The following is a 21,463-nucleotide window of genomic DNA, read 5'->3' as shown; positions in this document are numbered from 1 at the left end:
CACCTACTTAGCTAGTATCCAGAGAAGTTTTGTGTCCTGAATCTCTTTAGCGATGTCCACTGCTTCATTAAAACTGTGGCCACTCTAGCCCATGTCTCTTTAGAATAGTTCCTGACTCCTGATGTCCCTGGCAGGAAGGACAATGTTTTGGAACTGTGTATGTTGAGTATCATTCTCAGTACCTGTTAAGAAGAGTAATATGTAATATTAACTTGCTCGAAGACAGTTTGCTTCCTGTGACATGACATGCTCCAATTGAATAGACATTAACTCAAGTCTGGGTTTGCCTTACCTTACTCCTTTCTTGGCACATGAATGCAGCTTCCTTACTGGTGTCTTAAGCTGTGACTGTGATGTAACATTAGCATGACTATTTGTTCTGTTTGCAGTGAAAAATAGCACAGCAAGCTTCAGTTCAACTCCTGTGGTGCATATTGACTCATTGGTTTGTTAAGGATTCTGGTACTGTCTTGCCTAGTACACATTAGTAAAATGGAACGAATCACAAAAGTAAGGTTTCTCTGATAATAATTTGACTATTTTGTGTGTGTTTTTTTATTTTATTTTTAAAATGTATTAGGATAGCTTGTTGATTCCCTCAGATTTGCAAAAATTGTCATGTGTACTGTTCACACAAGAAAAAAAATCTTGTAAGCTCTTTTAGACTTTATGATCTCCCAGTCATTTCAAGTGGTCTCTCCACACTTATTCCAACTTTGATTAATCCCTCAGAAAGATGAATGATAAGAATTGAAAATAATCTCATTTTAGATGAGATTTCATCTGTGTCTTGCATTGAGAGCACAAATATTGCCCTGACCCAACTAGGTGAATTTTGTTTGTGTGTACAGACTTGTAGGATTGTTGGAATAAGTCACAAATTTGCTTTTTAATTTATTTAGTGTTTGGGTCTTTTATACTTGTTCATCCTTTGCAGAGGGATGTCTTTCAAAAGCTTTGTGTTTTTGGTTTGTTTTGAGTTGTTGAGTTACTGCAATTCTGTGAACGGACATTAACTACACATTTTGGTACTAATTTAGGGAGCATGTGTCTTGATAAAGTTTCTTAGAAATGTCAAACCAAATGAGAATTTCTGTGAAATGAGTAAGTTAATATCAGCATCTCCTATCCAAACTGAGTTTTTATCTTTACTACCCTTTAAACATACAGTTTGTCTTGAAGTTTCTGAGGCATTCTTGTGTGCCATGCCAGCTTCTGCAGCTTCTGCTGCTTGATGCTGCATCCTTAATTGTGCAAGTAAAACTGCTTATGTAGCTGCTCATTAAACTGGATCAGGGAACTAACTTGGTTAGAAATAATCAAACTCAGTTATTTTTTTTTTCTTACTGCTTTTAATCTGGATCATTTGAATGAACTGTTTTGCTGAATGGTCACATAATTGCAAATGGATGGCTAATATTATGATAGGAATGAAAGATGAAAAAAATGGCAACTGATTAAGGCTTTCTTGTAGCAGCTTAGAAAAGAAAAAAACCCAATAAACAACTACAAACCAACCCTTCGTAACTCTTTTATTTATACAGAGCTCTTCACCTCCCTGCTTAGAAAAGTGTAGGTTAGAAAAAAAGTACTCAAAGTGGTATAGACTTGTATAAACAGAACCTTTCCAAACTGTGCAACAAATGAAACCTCTTTGTAATAGTTTAGATTTTTCCGGACTCGTGATTTATGCAGATTCAAGGTCGTTTCTGCTTGATAGTGGTGGAGAACCTTTAGTAATCCTGTGTTAACATCACAAGCAACTGTTGGAGCTCTGTTTGTGTCATCCCAAGCACCATAGAATCCAAGAAAATGAGAGTATTCAGGGTGCTAGGGCTAAGGGATGACTTGATTGCTGTATATAACTGTGTGATTGGAGATTACAGACAAGGTGGAACTAGACTCTTTTCAGAGGTGCCCAGTGATACTATGGAAAATGGTGTATACAAACTAGATGGGCTTCATTTGTTATTCTGTGGTTTTGTACCTTCAGGTACACCGATGGCAGCAAGAAAACTACTTTCCCTTGCTTTTCAAGTCGAATATAATGTGCAACTGGAATGTCCTCTTCATGCTGCTTATTTAATTCATCTGCTAACTTGGTTTTACTGAACGTGCAGTAAGATGACAGAATGATGTTTCAATGTACTGCATATCTGAAATGATTTTTTTTTTTCCTCAGCAAATTTGACAGGCCATGCAGAGAAAGTTGGCATTGAAAACTTTGAACTCCTGAAAGTTCTCGGAACAGGGGGTAAGATGCACTGTTTTTAAGTTAAATGTTGGAAGCATTACTCTTATGTATGATTTTGTTTTCTAGTTGAGGTTTTTGTAATTGGAACATTCCTTAGGAAGATACCAGTTTTGTATTTTTTTTCTCACAAATATTGTGCAAAATTGGAGATCGCATGTTGCAGCACTTACAGCACTTTTAAAAATGCGCTGTTTTAAAAAAAATGGAAGAATATTTGTCAGAATTTAATATAGTTTGTGAAAAACCTGATCTAAGTTAAGGCATGATCTTGATAATTTTAATAAGTTTTCAAACAGTGTTTGGGGAAAAAACCAGTAATGTTAGTAAACTGTTGAATCGGATGCTCCACTCTTTAACTAATCTGTTTGAGAGTTGATGTTGGCTCCACAAGTCTCTCTCTGCCCTAGTCAAACCCCAGTATTTTTTAAGATAAAAATGTTCATTGGTGTACTGTAGGTTTCAGCACATTGTAGGATGTTGTAGGATTACTGACTGTAACCAGGAAAAAAACCTCTCTCCTTTGCTAAAGGGCCACACACAAAGGCCTGTGTACAGATTAGAAGTAATGGCTTTTATTCTTTTTAGATTGCTTACGTTTTTTTTCTTTAGTCAGTATTTACATCAGAGGCATTGTTGAGCAGATTGGGTTGATCATGTAGGTGGACTATCATCAAGGTCTGTAAAAGTTTTACGTTAGTTATATTAAAATTTTGGGTGTTATCAACCATTAATGAGTAGCAGTGAGGCCATAATTGCACAAATTGCTACATCACTGAAAAGAGCATAGGGTTTTGATTTTCAGTTTTAGCTGTCATATAGATTCTGTCATAAATTTATTAAGCTGTTAAATCACCCAAGAGTATATTTTTCTGTTTCTGAAGTAAGGGTTTTTTTAAATTTAGATTTAATATGCTTAAAAATGCAACTCTTGCTGTTAAGTTTCAGTAGTTAGAGGTACAGGCAAGGAAGCTTTAATATTTGTAAATAAATGTTGAACATTCATAGGTAGAAGCAACTATGTTTTTCTGAGTGGAGTTGACAAAAATGAAATTATAAATCATTATGCATTTATGTGAAAATGTCTTTCTCTTCTGCTGATGGAAACATTGGCTGAATTTGTATTTATACGTGTGTGTGTGTGTATATGAAAACTCGTCCCATACCACAATATTGTCCTTTTTTGTTACCTCTACCATTAGTCTGAGATCACCCTAATATTACAACTATTGCATTTGGGATACAAAGTAAGTTTTGGTGGTTTCTAAGTGTCAGTCTTCAACTTCAGACTAGTAGCCTGACCTACTGTATTTAGGCAAAACCTCTGAAATATCCTTTTGCTGCTGTTGAACTGTTGTCTGTCGTTCATTGCTACTTTCCATGCCCTCTCTTTTTCATGAACAGATTGGTCAAATTTCTCTTAGCCTGGGATGCTCTTAACCATAGCAGGTAATCCATAGGCTCACAGTGCAAAGCTATCCTATTCTCTCAGGTTAACAGTGTAATTTTTGGGTGATCCCTTTCAGAAAAGTCTACTTCAATGGCTACATAATGGAATTGATGGTGTGTGTATGTGTGAAGTAAAAAAAGAAAAAGCTGACAAAGCATGCCTGTCTGACTTCATCCTGCTCTAGTAGTCTTGTTGCTCCAGAAACATCTTCTGTCTTAGTTCTTGAAATAGTTTGAAGTCTACTAAAAGACTACTGCAAACTTTAGGACTCCTTGGGTGTTCTGAAATAGCATTTGTAGGAAGAGTAGTTTTTATGGTATTTGATGGTTTTTTGGTTGGTTTGGTTTTTGGTTGGTTTTTCCCCCCCCACACTTTTTTACAATGCAGTTTTAACCATAGCCTGAGGTTCTTGCTTCAGAAATCTAGACCATCAGGGCAGTCAAGAAGCTTTGTTCGGTGTCAAGCCTATCACAACTGAGACTTGTGCGCTACATGTGTCAGAGGTTACTGCATGCTAATTATTGGACAGCATTAAATGCCAGTGACCTGATCAGAATGGACCTAGTTCTTTTTGCTTTTGGGGGAGTGACCATCTACCAGTTGTCAGTGTTTGCAGGAACATGGCATAGCTGAAAGCAGGACCCTTAACTGGTTGGCCCAAGTCACAGTCAGCTGCACCTGCCTCATCCCTGATGGGGATTCATTCTTGAAAGCCTCCAGTGGCAGAGATTCTGCAACCTTCCTAAGATGTTCTTGCTGAGGATGTTTAATTTTCTAACTTGAGAAACATTCTGGGTGTTGCTATAAGCAAAGAGACAAGAGTTATCTTTACTCTGGCAGTGAAAACTTTATCCTGGTCTGAGGTTTTGGGTGTTACTGATAGTACTGTAGTATAGCTAATACTAAATAAAACTGTGATGCTGTTTTAAAATGCTTCACTGTGGAGTTTTGCAACATGCAGTGTTTTCAAACTGATAACCTACAGTAACACAAGGCAGAACATATTGAAACCTCACAGTTACATTAAGTGATGACTGTACGTGCTACTTAAACTAATTGCAATATTTTTAAGTATAGTCTGCTATGAAGCAACTGGAATAACCAAAGAAGATATGCAAATCGTTAAATTCAATGATACTTTGTTTAAGTATATGTAATTGTGGTAGTTTCTTATAGCTTTGGTGGTGGTTCTCTTCAGGTAACAGCAGTGAAAGTTTATTTAAAACTTTATTTTGAAGCTTTATGTTTTAAAAATAAAAATATTTAAGATTATTAGAAATAGTTTCCATGTGTGCTGATGTTTCTGCTGTGGAAGCAATTTTTTGTTATAACATTTTTTGCATGCCATGTCTTAGCATAATTTCGTACTTACTTTTTCTTTAATTTGAATTGATTTCTTACATTTCTTTTTATCTGATTTCTTCTTATACACTCTCAATTGGAGGCATGTTGTTATATTTTGATTTTTGGTATTAAAATAGTATCACAGTATACACTTTCGTCTTTTGACCTGAGTTTTGCAGAAAAGACAAGAAAGCAAAAGCCTGAGTTATATCCTTTTAATTGCATTAAAGGGATATTAATAAATAAACTTGAAGAAATCAGTAACACTTTACATCAGTAAAACAAAATACATGACAGTATACCACTCTTAATAAAGCTGTTAATAATGTACTTGTTGCTCTGGGAGCTTCTTATTACTTGCTTGACTTCTCTGACTTGCCTGTGTTTTACTCAGTATATACTTTTTGCAATTGCAGTCTGTTTTTGTTTTCATTTAAATCCTCTTCTCCTTCTGTTACTGTATAGCCTTGCAAATATGGAATTTTCAGATTTCCTGTCCACTGAATTCATGTTTCCATCTTGTCCCTTCTATCTAGTTAAAGCTTGTCTCCGTGGGATGTAGAAAACCAGTGTCTATTCTGTAGAAGAAGGTTGCTTTTCATCAATTTAATTGCTTCCCAAAGCAGGAAGGGAACAACAGGAGAAGGTGGCTGTGTTGATTTATGCACACCCACTTGGCGTATTTGCTTCATTCTTTGTAAATATGTTTTTAAAATAACAAAACACTGTCAGAGTACATTCTGGGCCACGCATTTTTCTGTGGATAGATGATTCCTTTTTTTCTACTCAACTTTAATAAATGGCACTTTCATTCACTCTTTCAACCGTGCTTAAGAGACAATACAAGTGATTCCTGAGCATGTTCACTAATAATCCGGTCTACCTCTTGAACTACAGTCCACTCATGGAGACAAAAAATAATGAGAAACAAGAATCTAACTAGCACATATAAAAGAGAATGTTTTATTCATGATTTTTTTGATTCAAGTGTTTACATGGCAAGAATATTATCCTTACGTGTGGAAGTTGCTTAGAATCTGAAGGATTTATTGCTGTGAAGGGAACAAAATTAGTGGGATGAATGTCAGATTTAAGTAGCCATCTCAAAAATCTTGTTATACAAGAACACAGAATGAAGTTTCATCTAAGAGGTTAGAAAGTATTCTGATAAAGTTAAGACTATGAAATGGAAGTTAGTTCTTTCAAATCATATTGAAGAAAATATAAAATATTCTCTCATAAAAGAAAGAGAAATAATGAAGTGTGGATACTGTGCTTAGGAGTGTAAGCCAAAATTAGTGAGTGATTAAAAATAATTCCAAACTCCAATTAAATATTTTACTTCAATTGCTTCTGAGGACAACTAGAATGTATCCTGAATGGTAGGTGGGATGGCTAACTGGAGACAGGCCTTGGAAATAGGAAATTATTTTTCTGTATGAAGAACAGACTGAAAAGAGGGAACTGTGTTCAATCAAAGAACCTGGACAGATTTGTCTTATTCACCCATCAGAGAACTCTGAAAGAATCTGGACATTGAATTGGAGATAGTAGCAAAGATTCCTGCTGGAAATAATGGCAGAATGGTTCAGTATAACTGGAGAGAATAGCAATCACAATCCTACATTTAAGAAGGGAAGAAGAAAGTAAAAATATGATCCAGGCAGCTCTTGGTTAATTGTTCTGGCTTCATGAAACTTCAGCAGTATGCAGTTACCTTTAAAACAATTTTTGAAGAAAATTATTTACCTTAATTTTTGTAATACTTAAAAATTAATGTCATGCTTATCCAGTGGTAGATTGTCTTGCATATGTGAACTGCTTTCTAAAAACTTACTTGCTTTAAAAAAGAAGAAAAAGTTTAGGCATGTATTGCCTGCTAGACCTATTTACTGTAATAACACTTTTTAAAAAAGGCAAAAAAGCAAAACAGGAACAAAAGCAAAATGCTGATATAAAGTATATTTTAAGATGCAACTTACACTCTCCTGTCACTTTTTGCCTTTCTTATTAATCATCACTGGCTTCGCTTTTGACAGTTTCATCATAGACAGTAAAATTTGGAAATACTTGTTCAGAATGCCATTATTTGATATTTGTTAAGGTTTTTGCTAGGCTTTCTTCCCCATTTTTACGTGCTAGAGCTATATGCCTTTCTAACTTTGCCACCTCCCAAATTTTAATCCATATAGACAGATACCTGCACAGTGAGAGTTCTTCCTCCAAATTCCTTAGGAAGATTAAATCTAAAGTAGAGAGAAAAGAGGTCATTAGGCATATATCATGCAGGAATACAATGAAATTTATTTTGTACCTCTGAGCCTTTTCCTTTATTGTCTCATGGTTACTTTTACACTGAGTATAAACAATAAGAATTGCATGCCTTTTTCTCTGCAAGAATTAGCTGGCGTGCTGCAGTGGCTTAATGTGCTTTCATTTATGTAGAAAGAACAAAGAACCAGAGAATATTTTATATTTTTAATTCATTGTCCTTCAGCAAGTGTGTATTTTAGAATATTCTAATGACCTGCTGAATTGTTACTTAGGATGGTGATATGCTTATAATGATGATATGATATATTACTATGTATATGTATACTTATATAAATACTTATATCTAAGTAAACTTTTATCTATACTTATGAATATATATACTTATGATATATTACTATGAATTTGTATTCATTAAAAAGGCAGTAGTGAAAAGAAAGTTTTAGCACCCAACTATATTTTTCTGTCTCACAAATTGAGTGGAAATTGGGTATAAATTGCTGTTATGAAATCTCTTAATCATCTTAAAGGCTGATATCCATATAAATCTGCAACTAATAATTACTCTTTTCTTTAAATTTTTATTTTATTTCTCTTAATAAACTGCAAGGTCAGTGTAACATAGTTTGTGTTTGTCTGTGTATTATATAGTCTTTTCTACCATTTAATACATTTTTGATGAATTTGGGGCATGAATATTTGGAGACTGTGCAATTCATTATGGGGGATATATTGCTGGCTAAATATTTCTGCCTTGGCAGTAGATGAGATGTGCATGAGATTTTATGAGAATGAACATTAAAATGTCTCTCTTTGAGAAATTAAAAAAGCTTTTCAGAAATACAATTACCAGGTAAGGGTATTGCAATTAGCTTATGTGCTCTCTCCTTGCTGCCACTCAAATGAATTGCTTTTGCAGTGTTGTCTTTTAAGTAGATTTCTTGTGGTGATATCAGAGATTCTGGTGTTGAATATATCATGAGTCATTTGATTAAAATAGTGCTACTTAAGATTTATTCTCATCAAAAATGCTGAGAATCCTCATCACTCTGTCAGTTCTTTTCAGATTTCTGAAGAAACAATTTGTACCATGGTAAAGCTCTATGTTGCAAATTCTTTTATGATAACAATAGTATTGTTTCTAGAGATTTCCTTTCAGCTCTTACACTAATGAGATAATTTTCTCCTATGCTATGTGTAAAGCTGTAGTACATGCTGCATGCTGTCTCTTAAGATGTGATTTTGCATGGTTTTATAAAGTGTTATTAAAGATACTCGTAGCCAAGTGTTAAAATCATGAGGCTTTTTAAAAATTTTAGTTTAGCTTAATGTAGTGTTCTCCAACATTTCTGATAAAACTGCTGTTTCCTAGGAATCCAAGAAAACTTGTATTTAATGCTCTAGATTGGGCTTTTCAGAGAGGTAACAAGGAAGTTCAGTTTCAAGTTTCAGCTGAAAACTGGTGAAAACTAGGGCTGCTTCTTAAGCAGTTGGGAAATGCAAGATAAGGCCATTGTCTGCACTATTTTTGTTGCATTAGTAAATGCAGAAGAGTTATCTACATTTTTTGAGAAGTAACTCCTTATAAAGATGTCAATATTACTTTTGGAAGCAGTTTCAGTGGGAGGGATCTGTTTTTCAGGTGCTAAAAATAAGTTAATATCCAATATTGGAAAATAACTGTGCATATGCGTAACAGTATTGCTATGGTTACAATATTATGGTCTGTGCAACCTTGATTCAGATCACCTGTGCCTGTACATCATGACAGGATTTATGGCCCGTGCCTATTTTACTAAAACAATCTTTTTACATCTGTTTATCCATTTCTTGATGACCAGTTGGTGACCATTGAATCCAACTTAGAGATCTCATGCCTACAAAGTTGGAGAATGCAATACAATACTGAGAATCTTGAAATTGTCCTGTGTATCTCGCCTTTGTCTCCCAAAATAGAAAGATGTTTACACTCACCTATTCTGAGTCTGTTTGCCATTCTTGAGAGATATGTTGTGAAAACTTATTTTATGAAAGCTCTTATTGCAGATAATGAGTTCTGTAAAGAAACCAAGCATGATTCCTTGGGGTGGGATGAGTCAGGTAAAGAACTTCTTAAAAAGAATTGTTCAGTATATGAGCAGTATCACTTCTGTATACTGAATGAAGTAGAACTTGGTTGTAGAAAAAAGCCCACAAGTCATTGGATAGTTTAAAAGACTCTACCTGTCTGGAAAAAAATCCAGAAAATAATCCGGAGTTACATGTGTTTGCTTACTGGAAGCATAGTATATGCTACAGCATTTTTAAAGACTAACTAAATTTCAATATCTCACATCAGGACAGTATACTCTGGTCTAGTGTATTTTCAAGTTAGAGATACTTAAGCATTCCTTTTGAGAAGGTAATGTGAAGGTAGTTATAAGACTTGGACAAAGCAACCAGCTGGTTCAGTTTTCCGTCTCGTAGTGGCTTAAGAGAGGCATGCAATGATGATTTCCTTAGTGAACTTGTAGCAGCCTGCAGTTTGGGGTCTGCCTGAGCCAGAGATTCTCTTCAGTGTTTAGCAACACTTACCATGCTTTCCTTTCCCTCAGGGACTTATACAGTCTTTTTGAATTCATCTACATTCTTGACATCTGTGGTATTATGTAGCAGTAGTTCGACAGCTTAACTACGTATTTATTTTATGTACTTAATGTTGATACCTAATGATTTAATTTGTTGCCTTAATTATTTTATTCCTAGAAATAATGAAAATTTGGTCTTTACTTACCTTCATATAATTTTCTTTTTCTCTAAACTCTATATAATCTTCTTAAGTACTCTACTTTTTCAGGCTAAATAAAGAGTGGAAATATGTTTACTTCTGTTTATAATTAGAGGAATTCTCTTACCCTTTCCTTTATTTTTCTGAGTTTTATACTTATTTTTTTCTAATGGGAGGATGGGAGCTGGGGACAGAAGAGACCAAAGTAGTGTGCATTGTTCAAGATATAAGCACACAAAGATTTTGTACCACAGCATAAAGGATTTCTGGGTTTGTGTTGAAGGTTTGGGGGATGGCACACTTGTGTCATTTCTTCAGTACTTTCCTTGAAGTTCTAACATTCTGTTTGTTTTTTTTGATTACTATTGGTGTTTTCTCATAGGGTTATCTGTGGTAACTCCAGTTATTTTTTTTCTTCTCAGTTTCAACACTATATCTTATTATGATATGTGAATTCACATCTACCTGTTTGAAATTTTATCTACCATTTTATTTTTTCAGCTACTATTTTGATACTGTGGTAGTTTTCAGCAGTAAGCTTCAATTTCTGTTGCAGTGGGTAATTTACTAAACCAAGAAAATCGTCTTCATTGCTGTTTATCTATGACTGAATCAGGCAGGATGAATTTTTATGGTGACCTGCTTTCTCTGAAAAAGCTGAATATTTATTTTTAATCTTTTAGCTTTTTGTCTGCTAACATAGCTGTTAATTTATAAGAGGATATTGCACCCATGACCATTTAGTGTTTTTTGCAAGAGAACTTAAGTACCTTGATCTAAATAGGTCAACCACATCATTGTTCCTTCCTCCTGATCCCTTTGAGCAATTATAATTATTTACATCTACAAAAGTAACACTCATTCTTTCACATAGTGAAGGATACAAACATCCTGTTTGTGTATCTACTACAGAAACACAGAATGGTTGGGATTGGAAGGAAGCACTGGAGGCCACTTAGTCCAATCCCTGCTAAAGCAGATTAACCTAGGACATGTTGCACAGGATTGTATGCAAGTGGGTTTTGAATATCTCCAGAGATGGAGGCTCCACAACCTCTCTGGGCAGCCTCTTCCAGTGTGTTGTCACCCTCAAAGTAAAGAAGATTTGCCTCATATTCATGTGGAATTTCATATTTTTAGTTTGTGCATGTTGCCCCTTATCCTGTTCCTGGGCACTATCAAAAAAAGTCTGGCCCCATCCTTAATATATTTATTTGTGTGCATTGATAAGAGCCCCTCTGTCTTCTCTGGGCTAGAACTCTGTGCCACTGATCACAGCCCTCTGACCTTTGCCATTCAGCCAGATCTCAATCCACCTCACTGTTTACTCACCTAACCCACACTTGCTGAGCTTACATATGAGAATTTTATGGGAGCTGGTGTCAAAAGCCACGCTGAAATCAAGGTAGAGAACATGCACTGCTGCCCCTCCATCTTCCCAGCTGGTCCAGGATGAGTTGTTCCATCACCCTTCCATGGATGAAGATGAGGCTGTATTGCCTATGTTTTTCTGAGTCTTCTTGCCCTTTTTGAAGATTGGAGTGATACTGGCTTTTCTTCAGTCCTCAGGAATCTTTCCTGTTCTTCGTGGCCTTTCAGAGATTAGTGAGAGTGGCCTAGCAGTAACATCTGCTAACTGCCTCAGCACTTGTGGATGCATAGCTTCAGGGCTCATGAATTTGTGGGTGTCACGTTTGCCTAAATGATTTCTAACCCTATCCTTGACCAAGAAAAAGCCCCCAGGGTCTGGGATTTCTGAGGGCTAGCTTTAGCAGTAAGAATCAAGTTCAGTAACTGTACTCTTTGTCACCAGGGCACCTACTTCATTCAGCAGTGGGCCCACATTTTCCCAAGTCTTCCTTTTGCTACTGATGTCCTTGAAGAAACCCTTATGGTTGTTCTTGATATCCCTTGACAGATTTAATTCCAAGTGGACCTTAGCTTCCCTTGACACATCTCTACCATACTCTGACAATAGTCCTATATTCCTCCTAAGTGTCCTTTCCCTTTTTCCTTATGCTGTAAACTTCCTTCTTCTGTTCAGGTTTTGCCAGAAGTGCCTTGCCCATCCATGCAGATCTTCAGCCCCTATTAGTTCATTTCTTATTCATAGGGGTGCCCTGATCATAAGCTTGGAGGAAGTAATACTCAAATATTAACCAGCTCTCTTGGACCTGCTCTACCACCTAGAGACCTAACCTATGAGAGTACTCTAAGTAGACCCTTGAAGCAGCCAGAGTTAGTTTTCCTGAAGTCCAGGGCTGTAATCCTATTTATTGCCCTACTTCCTTCATGCAGGATTCTGAACTCCACCATCTCATCTTGGTCACTGCAGCCAAGGCTGCCCCCAGTCTTCACATGCCCATCCTGTCCTTCTGTGTGTGTTAGTACAAGGTCCAGCAGCACATCTCTTCTTGTGGGCTTCCCCACCTCATGTGAAAGTTATCATGAGCACTCTGCAAGAACCTCCTGGGCTCCAAGCTGTGCTTTCTTTCCAGCAGCTGCCAGGGTGGTTCTGAGAACCATGGCTCTGTGATCATGTGATCTACTTCCAGCTGTCTGTAGAAGGCCTCATCTACTTCCTCTTCCTGATCAGGGGGCCCGCAGTAGACACCCATAAGAGTGTCACCCATGTTAGCTTATCCCTTAATTCTTACCCATAAGCTCTTGGCTCCTCCTTCATCCACCCCTAGACAGAGCTCGATACATTCCAGTTGCTGTCTCATGTAAAGAGCAACTCCACCACCTTGCCTTGCTGGCCTCTTTCCTAAAAAGTGTATAACCATCCGTGACAGTATTCCAGTCGTGCAAGCTGTCACACCATATCACTGTAATTGCAGTGAGATCATGGCTTTGTGACTGCACACTAATTCTAACCTTGACTATTTCTACAGGTTTTTCCAGTAGAGGTATCGTATTGACTCATGTGGAGTTCCCAGGAGTCCTTTTTAATAAAAAATAAAAAAAAAGTAAAGGATGTCCATGTTTGCCACTTATTATTTCAGTGTGGAGCGTATTTAAAACTCTGGGAAGACTACTTTTACTGTGTGTATTTAGAAAACTTTATTTTTGAGAATTTCTCTAGCTTATTCTCATTTAAGTCCAGTATGGGAGCCTCAGAAAGTTTCTATGTACTAAATACTGATGGGAAGAATTAATTGGTTTTTCTATGGATTTTTGGAACTTCAGTGCTATAAAACCAATAATGAAAGTATGTAAGTTGTGCAAATATGGGCAGGCTATTTTGAGGACAAAAAATAGCATCTCTCTTACTCCACACTCTTGCTTAAATCTAGATATAGGAACTTTAGGTTACTACAAAGGAAGAAATCCTCAGCTCTTAAAATTGTTTCTAAATACTGAAACTGATTGTTTTCCTAGTCTTACAGTGTTCAGTTGCGAAGCTCACTTGGTTGAATTTTGCTCAGAGAAGTTCAATCTGAAACAGAAAAAGTGTTCTAGAAGATTTTAGCCTGAATGATTACTGCTTGCCATAACAATGAGTAATTGAAAATAATAATAGTATCAGCCAGATCTGTAGTACAATAGGTAACTTGTGTTTTTTGTGTCTTTGGTTTGTTTTTTGTTTTTCTCCCCACTTTTTAAGCCTATGGAAAAGTGTTCCTAGTGAGGAAAGTGAGCGGCCATGATGCTGGAAAACTGTATGCCATGAAAGTACTGAAGAAAGCAACAATAGTTCAAAAAGCCAAAACAACTGAGCACACAAGGACAGAACGACAAGTCTTGGAGCACATTAGGCAATCACCATTTTTAGTCACGTTACATTATGCCTTCCAGACAGATACAAAGCTTCATCTCATTTTAGGTGAGTAGTCTTATGCATTTAAGTCTTATGTTAATGAAAAAAAAAACAACCCTTTTATCTCAATGTTTTGTAGTTTTTTTTCATGTGGCCTTAAGTACAGTATGTTTGGAGGTTGCATGAGAGAGCATAGGAAGGAAAATACTGTTCATCTTCAACAGTGTCTGTATTTGTGGGTTTCCTGTTTGAACTTCAGTGTGCTACTCTGACTGCCGGGGTTAGTGGTGTCTGTGACTAATATGCAGCAAAAAATGTATATGTATATTCATCAGTGACCTGGAAGCATTTGATGCCAAAACTTTTGTTATGAAATAATTTGATCTTTTGAGTATTGAGGTACCTTGCATGTATCAATTTTTGGCTATTAAGAGATAATCTAAAATCACACATTTCTGTGCTGCAAATAGAGCTTGTTCATAAGGTTTGGTACCACTCCAAAATTAAAAATATTTCTACCTTTCAAATCAGCAGCAAATTTAGTGTTTATAATTTAATGCTAGGAAAATTTGAGAGATTAAATGTGACAGAATGTGAATATTATAAATATTTTAGTACCATTCTTTAAGTCAAGATACTTTTGTATAGAATACAGATCCTATTTGAAATATTAAAAAAAGGAGGAAACAAAAAAAATAAAAACCACCCCAACCTCAAACCTGAGATGGATGTATTTACCTAAAAATAAATACATAGTAATGGAGAAATTTAGGTGACAAGGATAATTAGAAGGCCATAAAAGCCTCTTATATGAAGGAAAATTAAAAACTTGATATTATATTCTTGTAAGAGTCAGAGAGGAGCAAACTCAGTAGTTCTGAAGAACATTACATAGCAGATAGTGCAAACTGGGCATGTGTCCACCATAATACAATGTTAAGGTGATGTTTGAAGCAAGAAATTTATAGCTAATGTATAATTACAGCCTTCTGTTTTGTTTTTTTTCCCTAAGTTCTATATTCATTCTCAGAATATCCATTGGGGCCAGAAAGGTCCTTTATTCCTTCTTTTTTAGGAGAAAATGGGAATAATTAGAGTTTAAAACTTTCTTTTAATCGCTTTTTCTAACAGTGTAAATTTTTTCTACCTAACATGACGTAAAGCTACTTTGTAATTCAGCTGGGCTTCCTACCCTCCTGAGGGAAATAAATTGTTTGTTACAAGTTTTTCATGTCTCCTTATGTAAGTCTTTGTAAATCACTTCAGTTTGGTTTTGAAATGTATGTGTTTCCGAGGCTTCTGAATTTTGGGGGAAACCAGTGTCTGTCTTTTTTTTGTACCTGGCTGAACTTGGTGTGTGAGAACATGCCATCTTAGCTTCAAGAGTTTTTAGAATTGGAGCCTCAGTGCAGTCTTTAGTACAGTTCTTCATGCTGTCAGATTACATAGCTGTATGAACAGACTGAATCAAGTACAGACGTGCAGCTGCACTTCTGCCAGATTTCCAGAATGCAGGGTTTGGAGTTGATTCCAGTTTTTACTTTGGCTTTAAGCTATATTGAAAGAACTAAGTGTTGTGTCCATGTGAATGCCACCAATCCTATACAAAGCTTGTCATGCAAGGTTAACCTACTAATACTTAAAAAAAAGCTAAATAATCTGTATTGTCAAATGGAGTTTATATTGAACTGACTGGTAATTTTTTTCCACTATGTCAGCCATGCATTTGATCTAGCACCAAGAACATGAAGGCTGATTGTTTCATTGGGCTGTGGTTAATGTTACAACCTGCATAGAATTAAACTTGTTGTGCCATTCCTGTGGCAGTGTTGGTTTGGATCTGTCACAGTCCTTAGGACAGTGCCTGGGAATTCAGTGCTTACCTTATACTAAGTTAGCGGTTCCAGCTAGAAATATTTAAAAAATTTGTTTCTGTTATCTTTTTCTATGTGCTGAAGTTTTTTAGAAGAAGGAAGGAATTGTAAAATGGAGGTTATTTGTATTTCATTAAATCTTTTTCATATGTTTACTGATATAGATAAATACTTTTCCTTACATTGTTTGATTCAACTAATATTCCTTCTCAAATAGACAACTGGAGAACTAAAAAGTGGAGAGAGATCAGAATGTCTGTGATTTATATATACATGCTTTCTCCTTCAAACTATTAACTTGCAATAGGATTGGATCCTTTTAGGGTCCAAAGGATTTAGGTCTTATAAGATGGATAAGATAAATCCCAATGCATTTAGGTCTTATACCAATAAATCTAGAGAAACAATTTTGAAGACAATATTGTGTAAGATGATGTGGAGTGTGTTCCCTGCTCTGTACATGTAGACCTCAAATACAATAATGGGGACTGTGAGGTTGCAAATTAATGACTGTAATGTACATTGCTAGCATAAACAGCTCTTCATCTAAAATGTGTTTGTGTTGCAGTGGAGCTCTGTTGTAATAGTTACTTTTTTCCCCCCTCTCCCTTACTGTGGGAAAACCTTGTGTCATAGCCTGCAAAGAATGAAAGTAGTTTCTGTGAGGGAGTGTATGTGGAAATAATCTCCTCCAGTAATTTTTACCATCTTAATTTCTCTTGTGAAGGGAAAATTTTGTAACTGTCCATAGTTGATTATTTCACCTAATACCTGTTTTCTGAATTGCCTTTATGTCAGTCTGCCTTGTTGCTCACAAGAGTATTTCATAAGTCTACAAATACTGTGTAGATATCATTTGTACTCCTTTCTTTTCATATTCCTAAATAACTGAAAGACTGATTTTGCAAAAAATGCCATCTTTATAATTTATGAATATTTGAGGCTTATTTTGTTTTGCTACTTATTTAAAAGTGGGTCTTGTTCTTCCCTCAGTCCTCTAAGAAGGAAATTGAGTACTGTACAACATGATGAAATATTAGTGAATTACAATAAAGTAAAAGCATCTGATAGCAGAATGTGTTACTAAATAGCTTACAAAGTACCTCACACTATTCCAATAAGAAAATTAAATTGTCAGAAAGTGAAATTCTAATGTTGTTTTTTCTACTTTTTAGACTATATAAATGGAGGAGAATTGTTTACTCATCTTTCACACAGAGAGAGATTCTCAGAAAGTGAGGTGCAAATTTATATTGGGGAAATCGTTTTGGCACTTGAACATCTCCACAAGGTAAAGTAACTTTGTCCTAGTGCTGATTTTGAGGACCTACAGCTGTATATTCTTTTTGCATCATATAATGTTAGTAAGGACAACTATTGTTTTTGATTGTTTTAAGTTCAGAGCAACTTTACTATTGGGACATTAGTTGTATAATTAGAAATAATTCCCCATGAAGTATCTCTTCTTGTGCACCAGATTAAGGCTACAAATTTTTGTCTGCATTGTGAAGAGTAGTCTTATTGACAAATGATTGTTAATTTTTAGTAATCCTATGTCCGTAAAACTAATTTGTAGTGAACGTGAACAAGTTCTGGGTTGTAGTGTTGTTCAGTTGTCCTTGTTGCAACACAATTGAGTGGTAGAGTTCTAGCACAATTGTAGACATGAAAATTATTACAATTTTCAGAGGTAGTAAGTAGATTTGTAGACTACTACAAAGCATGTATGTATGGTCTATGTCTAAAACATAGCATCCATTTTCATTTTTAGTGAACGCTGAACTGAGTTGTGCACTCAACAGCAAGTTTCAAGGGAGATGTAGTATGCCCCTTAAAATTTAAGACATTAACACAAGTGTAATTTCTGATAATTTTCAAGTAATTTTAAAGTTACTTCTTCAAAGGCATTTAAAAATTATCCTTTTTGAGGTGCAACTTTCATGTATCAGATTATCTTAATAATGGAAATTTTTGGTCACTTCATATTTAAATGCATGCAGTGATGTGTCCTTGATGTGGTTACACTATTTGGAAATACTTCTTCTTATATTCTGTTTGCAGTTGGGGATTATATATCGGGATATAAAACTTGAGAATATTCTCCTCGATTCTGATGGCCATGTGGTGCTGACAGACTTCGGTCTGAGTAAGGAGTTTCTTACTGATGAGGTGAGTATATGACTCTCCAGTAAGTGTGGACAGAATTGAGCAAGATGGCAAAGTCAGATTTTTATCTTGTTGAAATCATAAACACATTTGAGAAGGGTGGAAAACCTTCATTCTAAGCACATCATAGAACAAGATCTAGTAGTCTGTTCTACTAGGTTTTGAGCTTTCAGTTCATTGGTCTTAGGCCTGTCAGACTTCTTTGTTCTAGTTTTCCCTGAAAAGCCTTCATACTTTCTTCAGTTGGTCTTGACATGAAAAAGGAAAGATCCACATAAATCTGAAAAGCCACTTACATTTTCATTTTCAGATGCTTTCTAAAAAAATGCTTGACTGTGCTAATACTTTGCAATGACTAGGCAAATGGTATGCTATGACTCTTCTTTATGCTAATAATAATTAATGTATTATTATCTTGTCTCTTTCTCATGTCTTTGTGTCACTTCTAATAAGCTTAATTGCAAGCTTTTAGGATAAAAGCTTATCTCTTATTAAATACGTACATAGTACCTAACATAGTGATCTCTGACTATTGACGTTAGTTGTTAATTATTTGTAAGGTACAGTTTCATCTCCAAATATGCTTTTTAGATTTCAGAGAGTCAAAATTGTGCAGGATTTTACTTCTGAGAGAATTTTAAAATGGGTGTTTTTTGGTTTTCGTGTTAGCTACCAGTGGTACTGAAATCTGGGACTGCAGATCTAAAAGTCTTTGTTAGAAGCAGCAGAAGGGTTTTCTAAAAATAGATAGCTGGTAGTTCCCTCTAGGATATTTGCATTTCAAATAGAGTCTGGTAGGATTTGGGAGGGACCATTTTAAAGAGATACAAAATCTTATTTTCTGAAGCAGGGAAATAGTACAGATAATGTCAGTATATTCCTTTTAAATTATAGCCTGAAACCAAGAGGAAGTTCAACTGGTATGAGAAGGGATTAGCAACAGATTGCCACACCAGTGCAAGAGAGTAAGTACAGAGAGATGCATTTTTCGTCAGGAAAGAATGATAGTAAAAGGTGTGGCTAGGGACAGTGGGACCTGCTTAGAGAGAAACTGTGGGGCACAAGGGGCAAAGTAAAGGACACAGAATGGTGTTACTGCACTGATGGGAGAGAAAAGGAGCAGTTCCCTAGCCTTGGGACCAGAGTTGAATGAAGCTGAAATCTTCACTGTGTTAAGAATGTCATAATGAATCAGAACCTTTAAGTCTCAAAAGAGTCCATTTTAAGAAATACATCTCATCTGAGTTCACCTTTGGCACATCATTTACAAGCAGTGCGAGGAAGGGGGAGGACTTGGATAAGCATCAGAGATGCCTGTCTGCTTTTTCCACACTCTGAATTGGATTCCTCTTTCTCCAGTCATTAAATGAAGAAATCTTACTTGGTCATTTAATGTTGGTTCCTCTGAATCTAATCCATTCTGTTTTCAATATATACCTCTGAAATCTCTTCATTTAACTATATTTTTTTCACTTATTCTCTGTCACATTTTATATTTGTCTTCCCTGTCAAAAAAAGCTCAACGTTCCTAGTGTTTCTTTTAAGGAAAAAAAGTAACTGCAATTGTGTTGTTTGCTTTCAAAATCTAAGAAATTGTCTTCACTTGACTGAATTTTTCATGTGTGCTATTGTAATTTAGCAATTGAACCTAAACATGATTAAAATGACCCATTTTCACACAGAAATTGACATTTCATGTGTTCTCTGTAGATAATTCAGCTACTGCTAGAACACTTACAGTTCGTTACAAAAGATACTTAATGACACTTTTGAACCAATGTATTTACAGCTGGTAGAATTTGGCTGTATAACTGCATAGCTTTCTATCTGTTTTCATGCTTATTGGGTAGCACTTTGAAATAACATTACACAACTGTGTAAGTCAGATAAGAGTGTAGCACTTGCAATTTACTCAGAGCAGTGTACTTTCCTTTGTCTCCCCTTCTTCACATGTCTTTCCTGGTCCACCTTGCAAGAACTGTGCCGTTAAAAATACGTGCTTAAGCAAGTGGAATTTATTCTAGTAACCCCCCTCTTTGGACTCTTGTTTTCTGAAACAAGATATATTTAGCTTATTAAAAATGTATAAAAATGATCATAGCATGTACTACATTTAAAATTCTTATCAGAGAGGAATCTTTATCATGTATTTATGAATTTTGGATGGTTTTGTAGTTAGGCGTGCTTGCTAAAAAACATTATGGTTCAATGTTTTCATTATCACTGCTTTAATCTGATGACTGTTTAAAATTTCCAGGTACTTGGGCAAGTACTGAATTTAACAGAAATTGTTTTATAATAAAAAGAGTGCACCGTTTCTTGACTACAATAATTAGAGCAGATTGACTATTCAAAAGCAAAGAGGTGGGAAGCTGCTTTTCCTAAGCACTGTTTCAGTGAAAGGAAGCAAATGCATGTGACTTGTAGGAAAACAGAAACCTATTGATTTCTGCCATGCAGCTACTGAAACATGAGTGTGAAGAGTGCATTGTCAAGTGTCCTCTCTGTTTTACAGTTATGTGAAAGTGCTTATAACATGCAAGCATTAAATATTCAAGCTGAAAGCAGTGCAGTTTTAAGAGCTTTAAAGCATTTTTTGCTACTGTTTCACTAAAAACTGAAACTCGTCTTATAGATTTTAGCTTTGTTTATCTGTAAAATGAAGCTATATGCTTTTGTTTACATTCAAAAAGAAGAAATAACCTGACTAGAATAAAGTAGTTGAGTAAAAATGAATTTTCACACGGGGTAGGTCAGTATCACAAGGTATTTAACTGTGAAATTACTTCTGGTGTTCAGAAGTTTATTTACTGTTTATTTACTGTCTCATGAAAACCTACAGTTTTACTAGGCTAACCATAGAATGTAATTATGTAAGGAATTGAGATTGAATAGTATCTTTTTAGTATTACTTTTTAGGGCATTTATATTCTTAACTGTGTGATGAATTTAAAGCTAGTCTATGATTTTTAACTCTCAACTGAATTGTAAAGAAATTCAGAGTAAAAAAGGCAATTTTATCCTTATGCTTTCATGCATCTCAGTTGAGTGCTTGTCTAACTGGGATATAAAATACATTTTCACATGACATCAATATAAGTTACTATTGGGGACATGGAGAATTGGTAGGACTTGAAAATTCTACAGCACCATTGTGTTCATTGCATAAGTGAAATCACTTCAGTGTTGCTATTTTTTTCAAGAGTTTTGTAATACATTTTTCTTTAAAACCCCTCCAAACTCCTAAATTGTTAGTTTGGGGGCTTTTTCCCTCTTATTTCTTGTGTGTTATCTTTATCTTCTGGATTTGTGGCTTAGGCATATTTTTATCTTTTCATCTCATTAATAGCTCTACTTGTATGCTGGAATTATTTTCATTTGGTCAGTGTCAGTTTAACCTAGTCATCAGGTCTTGTCTTAATTTTGATGTTTATTGCTAAAATGCTACCTAATTTTTAAAAAATATTTCTTTCCCCTCACTTTTCTTTTAGTTCTGTAACTACACTAAAATCATACTTCAGTACATGTGGAGATCTTTGTCTTAGAAAAAGTAATATGAACACACTCATTGAATTACTGT

At 35.4% G+C, this 21,463-nt stretch overlaps 1 protein-coding gene across 5 annotated transcripts in view; it reads left to right on the top strand.

Moving 5' to 3' along the window:
• The first annotated feature begins 2,183 nt into the window (after window positions 1-2,183).
• The window catches only part of RPS6KA5 (ribosomal protein S6 kinase A5), a 65,183-nt gene continuing 45,903 nt past the window's right edge, over window positions 2,184-21,463 (top strand). For 2 of the 5 annotated variants that reach the window (XM_018082766.2, XM_018082764.2), the window contains exon 1: window positions 17,781-17,886. Coding sequence is in view for 1 of the 5 variants with exons in the window: in XM_018082763.2 (XP_017938252.1) it covers window positions 13,753-13,909; window positions 16,893-17,008; window positions 17,779-17,886 (381 nt within the window). In the remaining 4 variants the exon portion in view is untranslated. Of the gene's footprint in view, window positions 2,255-13,690; window positions 13,910-16,892; window positions 17,009-17,778; window positions 17,887-18,777; window positions 18,849-21,463 lie in introns of those variants that run through there. The other 3 variants (XM_018082763.2, XM_018082765.2, XM_018082768.2) reach the window with 3 other exon arrangements.

The sequence above is a fragment of the Manacus vitellinus genome, unplaced genomic scaffold (assembly GCF_001715985.3).
Source record: "Manacus vitellinus isolate BGI_N305 unplaced genomic scaffold, ASM171598v3 scaffold_6_pilon, whole genome shotgun sequence".
NCBI lineage: Eukaryota > Metazoa > Chordata > Aves > Passeriformes > Pipridae > Manacus > Manacus vitellinus.
The sequence above is the reverse complement of the archived record's forward strand: the minus strand, read 5'-3'. Positions and strand labels throughout refer to the sequence as shown.